The 13,089-nt window shown below is 35.0% G+C and overlaps 1 protein-coding gene across 10 annotated transcripts in view; it reads left to right on the forward strand.

The window, feature by feature from the left end:
• MYO9A (myosin IXA) overlaps positions 1-13,089 on the forward strand; it is a 269,890-nt gene that overhangs the window by 109,100 nt on the left and 147,701 nt on the right. For all 10 annotated transcript variants that reach the window (XM_064570198.1, XM_064570206.1, XM_064570197.1 and 7 more), the window contains one exon: positions 5,840-6,035. In XM_064570198.1, the coding sequence (XP_064426268.1) occupies positions 5,840-6,035 (196 nt within the window). The remainder of the gene's footprint in view (positions 1-5,839; positions 6,036-13,089) is intronic.

Genomic DNA, 13,089 nt, shown 5'->3' on the forward strand with positions numbered 1-13,089 from the left:
TGGAGGCTCTTGATCAGTAACAGTTGGAGACATTTTATAAAGATACTACTAACATTCAGATTCTACCTTGCAACATATTACTGTTTTATGTGATATTTTTGTTGGTTTCCTCCTATAGATAAACTCAGTATCAGTCCCTTCCAATACTTTTTTTAAATCTGAAGAATAGATAGCATCAGTATATCTTGAACCTAGTATTTCATTATGTAGTTTGTTGAATTTTTCTCTTCTCTGCACCCATGAGGCTTAACAGAGGCTTCATGTCTTTATGCACCATTAGGTATTTGTGAGCTTGCACTCCAATGAATAGATTGAAACTTTTCACTCCTGTGGAGGGGAACCTTCATAATTGTGGCCATTTCTTATTTGTAATTAGTGAGCCTGTTACCCTTCAACCACTTGGTGTTAAGTCTGTCATTTAAGATAATTTCCCAGGCAAGGCAGTGATGGTGTGGAGAATAGTGGAGCAATATATTTTCTCTTGGGTCTTGAGGTGAGAGTCACAACTAAAATCACTCATTCATTTGCAAATGATTGACTTATTCACGAAGTACCTGTTAGATACAGACTATGTGTCAGACTCTGTGCTTGGTGTTTGGAATGATTTAGTGATAAACCAGGCAGACATGTTCTTGGCTCAGTATATACAAGCACGTGCGCATGTGTGTATAATATGGATAAATGGGATATTGCTATAAATAAATGAATGGGTTCTAGGAAAGAAAGTAGTGAAATAGTGGACTTTGAATTTGGAGATCCATGAATATCTCTCTGAGAACTTAAATTTTGAGAGTTAACCTGAAGCAAGTGTCACCTTGGTGAGGAGTTGGGATGATGAATATTCCAGGCCATGAGATAGGAAAGAATTAGTATGTTAAAATAATTGAAAACAGGTCAGTGTTACTAGATTATGGTAAGCAAGGGAGATAGTGAATGAAACGAATTTAGAGAATGAATAGCAATTTAATTCTTCATGGCTTTTAGACCAAGTTAAATGAGTTTGGTTTTTATTGAAATGATTTGGGGAACTATGAAAAGATTTTAAACAGGTTGTGATTTGTGTTTTTAAAAGATTGCTTTGATTACTTTGAGGAGAAGAAACAGCAGAGGATGAAGAGTGGAAGCTGGGAGATCAATTAGGAGCTTTTTTTAATATTTGAGGTGAAATGTTAAGGTAAACTGAACCACAGGGGTGGCAGTGGAGATGGAGAAAATGTAGATGATTATGAGATATATTTTGGAGGTATAATTGGTAGAACCTGATTGATGGATCCTAGCTAAGTAAGTGACTTCTGGCTCTAGCTGATGGGTGAATTTGAGGTGTTATTTCGAGATGGAAAAGACAGAAAGGAACAGATTTTAGAACAAACATTAAGAATAATAGAGTGGAATCATGGTACTCAGGGGCTGGGGGCTGGGGGAATTGAGATATTGGGCAAAAGATACCAACTTGCAGTTAGAAGATGAATAAGTTCTGGAGATCTAATGCACAGCATTACGATTATAATTAACATTGTGATAATAGCATTGTCTTCAAAGTTCTTAAGAGACCAGATTTTATTTTTTATTTTTTATTTTTTTAAAGATTTTATTTATTTGACAGCGACACAGCGAGAGAGGGAACACAAGCAAGGGGAGTGGGAGAGGGAGAAGCAGGCTTCCCGTGGAGCAGGGAGCCCGATGTGGGGCTCGATCCCAGGACCCTGGGATCATGACCTGAGCCAAAGGCAGACGCTTAATGACTGAGCCACCCAGGCGCCCCAAGAGACCAGATTTTAGATGTTCTTACCACAGAAAAGAAATTATAGTTCTATGACCTGATGGAGGTATTAGCTAATGCTATAGTAGTAGTCATATTGCAGTATATAAATGTATCAAATCAACACATTGTATACCTTATACATTATATGTTAGTTATATCTCAATTTAAAAAAAGGATTTTAAAATGCAGTTTAAAACAAAAACAAGAAAACGAGCTGTAAAATCATACAGTTAGGTGCATAAATCTAAAGTGTACAGATTTCTGTCATGCCCCTTCCCTGCTCATTCTCTCCCACTTAGTAATAACCACTATCCTCATTTTTTGTCCTTAAATTTACTTGTTATTACAATATTTCAGGTAAATGGAATCATACAATATATACACTTGTGCCTGTGATTAATCATCCTTAAATAGGTTGAAAGTAAATTAATGGAAAAAAAATATATATAGAAAAAATGTATATAGAAAGTAAAAAGATGGAAAAATGTATACCACCCAAACCCTAACTAAAAGAAATTATTATCAGACAGGTAGACTTTAAGGCAAGAAGTATTACTAAAGATAAAGAGGCACATTTCATACCAATAAAAGGGGCCAGTTTGATAGGAAGACACAAGCATCAAAAGTTGTATGTACTTAATGATTTGATTCAATATATAAAGCCCAAAGGGAGGACAAAAATGAACTAGAAAAATCCATCTAGTTGTAGCTTTTAATACATATCTCTTAGTAACTAACAGAATAAGACACAAAATCAGTAAAAACTAAAAAATTGAATAGGATTATTAAAAACTGACCTACTTGGCATATCATAAGGATAGCTAGACAGTCTTTAAGTGTTTAAACACAATTCTTCTATGTAACCCATGAGTCAAAAAAGAAATCACAATTACAATGCTAATTTTACTATTTATTTTTTTATATTTAAAGATTTTATTTATTTATTTGAGAGAGAGAGAGAGACAGAGATAACAAAAGTGAGCACCAGCAGGGAGGAGAGGGAGAAGCAGACTCCCCACTGGGCAGGGAGCCTAACGAGGGGCTTGATCCCAGGACGCTGGGATCATGACCTGAGCCAAAGGCAGACGCTTAACCGACTGAGTCACCTAGGTGCCCCTACAATGCTAATTTTAAACTGAGCATTAATGAAAATACAACATATTAAAATTTGCAGAATCTGTAGCAATTGGTAGGATGCATTTAAAGCAATAATTTATAATTTTAAATCCATATATTAGGAAAAATCGTTGAAAGTAATTATCTAAGCTTCCATTTCAAGAAACTGAAACAACAGCAGATTAACCCCCCCACCCAAATTAGAGGGAAATAATAAAGGAAGACTAGAAATTAATGCAGTAGAAAGCAGACATGCAATAGAGAAATTAACAAAGTCAAAAATTGGTTCCTTGAAAAGATAACAGAAGATAATAAAAGGTAATAGAAAATAATCTATAATAGAAAAAAGATTTTAAAAATACAGATATCAGAAAAGAAAACTACATACTCAGCAGATATTAAAAAGGGTCTGAACATATTTGCCAGTAAATTTGACAACATAGATAAAATGGAGAATTCCATGAAAAACACACATCAAAACTGACACCAGAAATATAGGAAAACCTGAGACTCCTATTTCTGTTAAATAATTTGAATCAGCAGTTTAAATTTCCCCTCAGAGGAAATTCCACACCTATATGGTTTCACTGGCAAATGCTTCCAAACATTTAAGTAATACTAGTCTTATGCATTCTCTTTCAAGTTTGAGATACCTTTAAGATGTATAAATGGATCTCAGACATAACAAGAAAGGTCTGAGCTGGAAATATAGATTGGGCCTCATCATATAGATAGTGTTTAAAGCCATTACTATGGTAGCGATCACCTGATGTTAGATGATTGAGTGAAAATTGTAAGAGTACGTAAGAGCAAACCCTAAGAATTTCAAATATGGAACCAGCAATAGGGTAAGTAGTAAATCACAAAATGTATTGTTAATAGAAACTAAGAGAAAATTTTCAATAAGAATGATAGGATTAGTTTATGAAATGTACTTAGAAATACGGAACTATGAAGACAGATGAGATCATTACATTTGGAAAATAAAGGTTTCCATCAACATTTGACACTCATCATGGGAAAGAATTCTAGAATTTTACTTTGTACAGTATAGTTGTTAATAGGATGCGCTGGTCTTCAGTGTAGAACAGACACATGTTTCAGTTCCTGTAGTACTTATTATGTTTGCCCTTTGTCAAGCTTCTTTATCTTTCTGTTTACTTATCTAAAGTATGGTTTGTAATTACTCTGCTTTATTAAGTAATTGTTAGAATTGAATAAGTTATGTATAGTGCTTAACTTCGTGCCTGACATCTTGTTTGCCCTTGGTAGGTATTAGCTGCTGATGGTGGTGGTGGTGATTTGGATTTGAAAATTTTTAATCAGTTTTATTAACTTTTATAATACATACTTTTGCTCAAAGGGTGTTTAGGGACAAGCCAAGGACCAAGATTTCTGGCTTGTTTCTCCTTTTCCCCTGTTCTTAGGAGAACAAAGAGTAGGAAAGGAAACCCCTAAAGGACTCCAAACTGCCTTCTGGAAAACATCATACTGGGCATGCTCCTCATAGAATTCTGAGTTAGAGCTGTTCTGTGAAGTTGCACCAACTCTGAGTGATTTACTTACCAAGTTTTAATCCTTTTATCTGGGTTTGGTTATAGCCTAATGCCAAGACTATACATACCAGTCTGGAACCTTCTTCCACAAATGTGAACTTTTTGTTCTCCTTCTCGTTCTGTGGGATATTTTAACCCATTTTCTTCTGTTATATCCCCTCCATCCCCCATTGGCAGGTGGTTTGTACTGCCTATTTATAGTCCTTAGGTAATACATATATTTTCTGAAGTCTCTGTAGGACTCATAGGCACATATATTCATCTGCCTACTTGCTGTCTGTATGCAGATATAGTATAGTGGTAATGAGTGGCTGTCTTTGAACCCCTGTTCTACTTACTGTGTGATAGGGGCCAAGATAGTTAATCTCTCTGTGACTGAGTTTCTTCGAGTGTAAAATAGGAATAATGATAATAATATCTGTCTCAAGCAATTATTAGGTGGTTGAAATGAGTTTAAATGAGATAACACATGTAAAATGCTTAGAAGAGTGCCACACGCATTATTAACCTTTCAATAAATGTTGCTTGCTACTGTCGATATCCTCACCATCTCAGACTTCACTTGCACAAAACTGATCTCTTGATCTCATTTCCTATCTGTAAACCTTCTCTTTTCTCTAGACTTCTCTATATCAATATGGCACTTCTACCTAGTTCCTTAAACCCAAAATATAGGTGTTAACCTTATTCCCTCATTTTCTCACCATGCTCTAATACACCAGCAAATTCTTTGCCTTACTTCCAAAACGTATCCCAAATACAATAATTATTTTCCCTTTATGCTGTTACCACCAATGTAATCTAGGTCACCTTCACCTTTTATTTGGAATATTGCAATAGTTGGTCTCCCTTTTTCCATTCTTTCAATAAATTCATTCCCTCTGCGGCATCCATGGTATTTATAAAATATCATTTAGCTTCCATTGGCTTTCCTTTATACTTGAATAAAATCTACAAACTCCTAACTCAGGCTTGCATAGCCTATTTATTTGCCAAATCTTCCACCACTCTCACCCTTGCCCAGAATGTTCCAGCCCCTGCTCTTACTGCTTGTCTCCTAACTTGTCCTACCACCTATAGGTAGTAGGTGTTGTGTTCTCTTTGTTTGGAACGCTGTTCTTTGTCTTCTCATGTCTGGTCATTTTATGTGATACCCCTTCAGAGAGGCTCTCTGTTTAACAAGTTGCAATAAAATTGTGGAATATTCACTGCCATTTAAATGTATTACAGAATTCAATAGTTTTAGGGTTGGCTGGGACTTTATAAAAGGTATCTGGTCCAGTTAGCTACCTAGAACAGAAATCACTTCTATAGTCCTTGTTAAGCCACTTTTCAAACATGTCACCCATTATCTTCTTGGTTCAATAATTTTTTCAAAAATAACACTGGTACTTTTTTCATGTAGGATTTCCGGGAAAAAAATACAGATCACATGCGCCCTGACATTGTAGCTCTTCTAAGAAGTAGCAAGAATGCATTTATCTCTGGGATGATTGGAATTGATCCCGTAGCTGTTTTCCGATGGGCAGTTCTCAGAGCTTTTTTCAGAGCCATGGTTGCTTTCAGGGAAGCTGGGAAAAGACACATTCAGAGAAAAACTGGTAAGCAGTAGGTATTAGTATTCTACCATACTTCATCTTTTAGTTTTTTACCTCTCTTAAGGAGTAGAGACATAATTTTGTTCTCTTCTGTTTTCTTACCATATCCTAACATCATTTTCAGATCTGATTAGTTCCAGTGTACTTTATATGATTGAGTTAAATGAATATATGGTGTTTGTGTATATATATGTGTTGGTACATTTTTATTAATAAATAATGAGAGGAGTAATGTATGTAAAGCACCTGATATTTAATAGACAGTAAGACATTGGTAAAATTTTTAAACAAAATGATACTTTACCATTTACTTATAGAATTAAACATTGATACCTTTCTTTATTTTCTTCTTATGCAATAGTTTTTATGCAGATGAAACATAATTAATCTGGAAGCATAAATCAGGAGATAGAAAAATTGGGATGGGAGGTGCGGCAGTCTAGTGGAGATAACCTGACTTCAGTAATCAGTCAAGTGTCATTTCTTCTCTTGACTGATTTTGTGACTATTAGCAGTTTTTCTTCAAAATTCAAAATTGTGGGGTAAAGCCAGGTAATAATACATGTATCTGTTTGTGAATGTTAATTTTTTCTTCCTACCCTTAATTCAGTTCATTGGATTTTACTTTGAAATTTAGAAACAAATGGAGCAGGATACTTTTTTTGTGTCTCTTCCCCTTAAATCATGAAATACCGTAGTTCACAATCTGTGGGAAGGCATCTTATCTTCATAAGCACTTGGTACCTAATGGAAACCGCACTGTTGCTTCCTGTAGCTCTGGCCTGAGATAGACCATTGCTGCATAGTGAGGATTTACTAATATATATGTAGCCATTTAAAATAAAGTGTTCTGCCTAGAGAAGCTTCAGTAGAAGTACGCTAGGACACATCTGTACTTTCAGGACTCCCAGATTTACTTATACGGCGTTTCGGCATGTGCACTAGCAGTAAAACTTTTAAGTTCAGCTTTTACATATTTCAAATGAATACATGTATTTGGGAGATTGTATTTCTAAAATGAGAGGGAAAAGCTAATTGAACTTAGCTTCTGTTTTTCAGATTATAATATGTACAAACTGGCCTTTGTAGATAGGGAGAAATATAGTTTTTTGGAAAATAAAAGGAATATCTTAAACCTGCTTTACCTTTTACAAAATTATTTCTAAGAGGCTTTAAGTAAAAGTTTTTTCTTTTAATTTAAGATACATTATTACTTATTACAATGGATTTACCAATTTTGAAAATTTTAAAAATTGATAAGTATCCTGCTAAGATGTAACTGACTCTGAGAAGAAACTTTTCTTGTATTTACTATTGAAAATACTGCTTTCTGTAAAGATCATTCACATTGTTTTTGTATTCCTTTGGCATTTAAAATATTATTTGTGAAAGCTGTTTGTGTGTTTATTATCATCAATTGGTACAAAGATACACAATATTATTAATGATCAACAAAATGGTACTGTATCATTTCTACTTTGATCATTTCTAGATTCTTCTTGTTTTGTAATCTAATTTTTTCTTTCTGGCCAGCACAGAGGATCCATATAATAAACTTTTTGAATACTCTTATTTTGGGATATAACATGCATACAGAAAAGTGTGCCCCCCAAAATGTATAGCTCAGTTAATTATCACAAAGTGAAAACACCATGAAACTACCACCTAGATTAAGAAGTAGAATATTACCAACAACCCAGAAGTCTCAGTGGATAAACTTTTTAAATTTTACTTTTTATCAAGAAAAAGAAAAACTGTAGTTGATTTGTATTTTGAGGCACTGAGCAGATTCGTTACAGGAAATAATTGTATGGCAGTATATTACTGTCAGTGCCAGTATTTAGCATTTTTGCTCTTTCTGTATGGATTTAGGATAAAAGGGTGCCATAAAATTAGAACATTGTAGCATTGTAAAATAAAAACTAACAGAGTAACTGAAAATGGATAAATAGTAGATTCAGAACTTTTAAAATGACCATAAATAGTATGAAGACAAAATGAAAATGAACTATAGGAATTAGAAATTATTTAAGTAGAAGTGGGATATATGGAAGGCAGAAGGTAATCAAGTTCAGATTTTGAATGAGAATAAGAGTTCAAAGATAATACTTTAGGGAAGAAAGAAGGTGTAGACTACAGATGTACAATATATCTTCACTTCCTTTGAGAGTATCTTTATAAAAAAATTTTAGTGTCTCTTAGCTAAATTGCTAATAAATACCCTCACAGTAAACTAAAAAATACTGGATTTTCTTATGGACTTCCCTGACATTCTTTTTCTTCATCAAGCCATCCAAGCACAAATAATATTAAATTAAAATCTATTTGACTGTTTTTTTATAGACTTCAAGATTGAGGGACACAATGCCATTTAAGGCTTTTAAATAAAAATTCAATTTATTTAAGAATAAATTTGCTTTTTTTTTTTTTTAAAGATTTTATTTATTTATTTGACAGAGACACAGAGAGAGAGGGAACACAAGCATGGGGAGTGGGAGAGGGAGAGGGAGAAGCAGGCTCCCAGCAGAGCAGAGAGCCCGATGCAGGGCTCGATCCCAGGACCCTGGGATCATGACCTGAGCTGAAGGCAGACGCTTAACGACTGAGCCACCCAGGCGCCCCAAGAATAAATTTGTTATAATTGCGTATTATGGTGATCAGGAAACCATGCAGTGTTCTTAGTGGAATTATATAATTAGGCAGTGTGAGTGAAGCTACATATTGGCCTGGCTGGGATGTAGAATGAGAAATAGTAATGATTTGTCTGGTCAGCAAACAGGCTTTACAGAATTAATTCAGGAAAGTCCTGAACAGTAGCAATAATTATGTGAAACAGCAAATCCTGGGAAGAAGGGAGAATCTGATTTTGAGAGTTGCCATGTTAAATTATTTAAAATATCTGGTGTTCTACACAAAATTATGAAACATGCAAAAAAAAATATGACCTGTGTATGTGAAAAAAGGAATCAGTAGAAAGTATTGCTGAGGAGAGCCAGACCTTGAATTTATTAAAGTCCTTAAGCTATTTTAAATATGTCCAAAGACAACCATATCTGAAGAACTAAAGGAAAGTATGAGAACAATGTCTCACCAAATACAGAATATTAATTTCTATATGCATGAGAAATTCACTAGAAGAGTTCAGCAACAGATTTGAATAGGCAGAGGCCAGAATCAGTGAACTTGACTACAGATCAGTTGAGATTATCCATTCTAAGGAACAGAAAGAAAAAATAATGAATAAGAATGAACAGAGCATTTAGACCTGTGGGACACAATAAAGTACCCCAATTTCTGGCAGTTTAGAAGGACAGAGAAAGGGGTAGTAAGAATATTTCAAGAAATAATGGCCAAAAACTCTTTGATGAGAAGACTATATACCCAAGAAGTTCAACAACGTACAAGGGATCCAAACTTAGATACATCATAATTAAATTGTCCTGAGATAGAAAATATTGAAAGCATCAGGAGAGAGGTGAGTCATGTACAAAGTGTCCTGAGCAAGATTGACAGTTGATTCATCATCAGGAACCATTGAGGCTAAAGGGCACTACTTGACATATTCAAAGTGCTGGAAGAAAAAAGAAAGTCAATCAAGAATTCTGTATTCACAAATCAAAACATCAATGAGATACCACCTCACACCAGTCATAATGGCTGAAATTAACAAGTCAGGAAATGACAGATGTTGGCAAGGATATGGAGAAAGGGGAACCCTCTTACACTGTTGGTGGGAATGCAAGCTGGTGCACCCACTCTGGAAAACAATATGGAGGTTTCTCAAATAGTTGAAAATAGAGTTATCCTATGACCCAGCAATTGCACTATGAGCTATTTAGCCCAAAGATACAAATGTAGTGATCTGAAGGGGCACCTGCACTCCAGTGTTTATAGCAGCAATGTCCACAATCACCAAATTATGGAAAGAGCCCAGATGTCCATTGACAGATGAATGGATAAAGATGTGGTATATATACACAATGGAATACTACTCAGCCATCAGAAAAATTGAAATCTTGCCATTTGCAACGATGTGGATGAACTAAAGGGTATTAGTCTAAGCGAAATAAGTCAATCAGAGAAAGACAATTATCATTTGATCTCATATGTGGAATTTAAGAAACAAAACAGAGGATCATAGGGGAAGGGAGGGAAAAATAAAACAAGACAAAATCAGAGAGGGAGACAAACCAGAAGAGATCATAGGAAACAAACTGAGGTTGCTAGAGGGGAGGTGGGTGGGGTGATTGGGTAACTGGGTGATGGACATTAAGGAAGGCACGTGATGTAATGAGAACTGGGTATTATATAAGACTGATGAATCACTGAACTCCACCTCTGAAACTAATACTCTATGTTAATTAATTGAATTTAAATTAAAATAAATAAATAATTCTGTATTCAGCAAAACTGCTCTTCAGAGTGATGGTGAAATTAAGACGTTTGTGGATAAACAAATCCTGAGCTAGTATTACTATCAGATCTGCCCCAGAAGAAATACTTCAGTGAGTTCTTCTGGCTGAAATGAAAGGAAGCTAGATAGTCACTTGAAAGCACATGAAATAATAAAGAGCGCCATTAAAGGCAACTATAGAATTAAGTATAAAGTACAGTATGAATATATTTTTTTTACATTTGTAACTTTTTTTCTCCAATCTGATTTAAAAGACAACCATACAAAGCAATAATTATAAATCTCCGTTGATGGGCATGACATTTTAAGGGTGTAATTTGTATGACAGTAATAGCATAAAGGAAGAGGAAGAGAATGGAGCTATATAAGAGAAACATTTTTATATACTGTTGGAATTAAGTAATTTTAAATCCAGACTTGATTGTAATAAGATGCAAATTATAATTCCCTTGGCATTTGTTAAGGAAATAACTAAAAATACGGTAACGTAAATGACAAAAAAGTAAGATATACTGGAAAACATCTGTTTAATACAAGAGAAGAAAGTAATGAAAGAGGAACAAAAATAATACGTAATAAGACATATATGGAAACTCAACAACACAGTTTTTTAAAAAAGATTTTATTAATTTGACACAGAGATAGAGCACAAGTAAGGGGAACGGGGAGGGGTCAGGGAGCCTGACGTAGGGCTCTATCCCTGGACCCTGGGATCATAACCTGAGCTGAAAGCAGATGCTTTAACCAACTGAGCAACAGGTACCCCAACAGCACACTTCTTTTTTTTTTTTTTTTTTTTAAGATTTCATTTATTTGACAGAGAGAGACCGCGAGAGGGAACACAAGCAGGGGGAGTTGGAGAGGGAGAAGCAGGCTTCCTGCAGAGCAGGGAGCCCGATGCGGGGCTCCATCCCAGGACTCTGAGATCATGACCTGAGCTGAAGGCAGTCGCTTACCGACTGAGCCACCCAGGTGCCCCTCAACAGCACACTTCTTAATTACCAGTGGATCAAAGAAGAAATCACAAGGGATATTAGAAAACAGTTTTGAGATGAATGGAAGAAAATATACTGACCAAAACTTGGGCGCCTGGGTGGCTCAGATGGTTAAGCGTCTGCCTTCGGCTCAGGTCATGATCCCAGGGTCCTGGGATTGAGTCCCGCATCGGGCTCCCTGCTCCTTGGGAGCCTGTTTCTCCCTCTGCTTCTCTCTCTCTCTCTCTCTCTGTCTCTCATGAATAAATAAATAAAATCTTAAAAAAAAAAAGAAAATATACTGACCAAAACTTAATGGGATGCAGCTGAAACAATGCTTAGAGGGAAATTTATAGCTTCAAATAGCTCTATTAAAAAAGAAGAAAGATCTCAAATCAATAACCTAATGCATTACCCTAAGACTTTAAGAAAAAAAAAAAAAAAAAAGAGCAAAATAAACCCAAAGCAAGGAATAGGAAGGATATAGTAAAGAGTGGATCTGAAATAGAGAATAGAAGTCAATAAAGAAAACAAATAAAACCAAAGGTAGGTTCTTTGAAAAGATAAATGAAATTGATAAACCTTGAGGTAGACTGATCAAGAAAAGGAGAAGACTCAAATTACTAGTTTTTGGAATGAATGGGGGATGTTGCTACTGATCTGATTGAAATAAAAAGGATTATAATACTTTTATGGCAACAAATTAGAAGCTAGTTGAAATGGACAAATTCCTAGAAAGATGCAAACAACCAACAGTGACTCCAGAAGAAATAGAAAATGTGAATAGGCCTATGACAAAAGAGACTGAATTAGTAACAAAAAAAAGCTTCCACAAAGCAAAGCCAAGGAACAGTGAATTCACGGATGAATCCTATCAAAAACTTAAAGAAGAATTAAAATGCAAACTTTATAAACTCTTCCAAAGAATAAGATAAGGGAATACTTTAATTCTCATTCTGTGAGGCCTATATTACCTGGATACCAGCCAAGACATCACAAAAATGAAAACCACAAACCAATAACCCCCAACCTAAATGTCCCTCAGCTATTGGATGGATAAGCAAAATGTGGTATACTCATACAGTGGAATGTAATTTTGCCGTATAAAGGAATGAAATATTAGTACATGCTACAACATGGATGAATCTTGAAAGCATTTTGTTAACTGAAAGAAATCAGGCACAAAAGGCCACATTAAGCATGTATCACAAATAACAAATGTATGATTGCATTTATGAAATGTCTAGAATAGGCAAATCTGTAGAGGTAGAATGTAGATTAGTTTTTGCCTAGGGCTGGAGTAGGCAAGCTGGGAGATGAGGGAAAGGATAATTAAAAAGGATGGGGGTTTTTTTGGGTATATTGAAGGTATTCTAAAATTGATTGTGGTGATGGTTCAAAAACCATTGAATTGTACACTTTAATTAGGTGAATTGTATAGTATGTGGTTTATATTTCAACGGAACTATTATACACAAAACACAAAAAAAGAATGTTCATAGTGTCTTTATTCTTAATAGCCCCCAGTTGGAAACACCCAAAAATCTATCAGTGGAAGAAAAGATAACCAAGTTGTGATACATTCCTACCAAGTAACATTATTCTGCAGTAAAAAAGAACAAATTACTGATTCTCGTAATGAGTATCATAATGAGTCACAAAAAAATAT

This window comes from Mirounga angustirostris, unplaced genomic scaffold, assembly GCF_029215605.1.
Source record: "Mirounga angustirostris isolate CCGP_5_RB_7025 unplaced genomic scaffold, mMirAng1.0.hap1 SCAF_9, whole genome shotgun sequence".
Lineage (NCBI taxonomy): Eukaryota > Metazoa > Chordata > Mammalia > Carnivora > Phocidae > Mirounga > Mirounga angustirostris.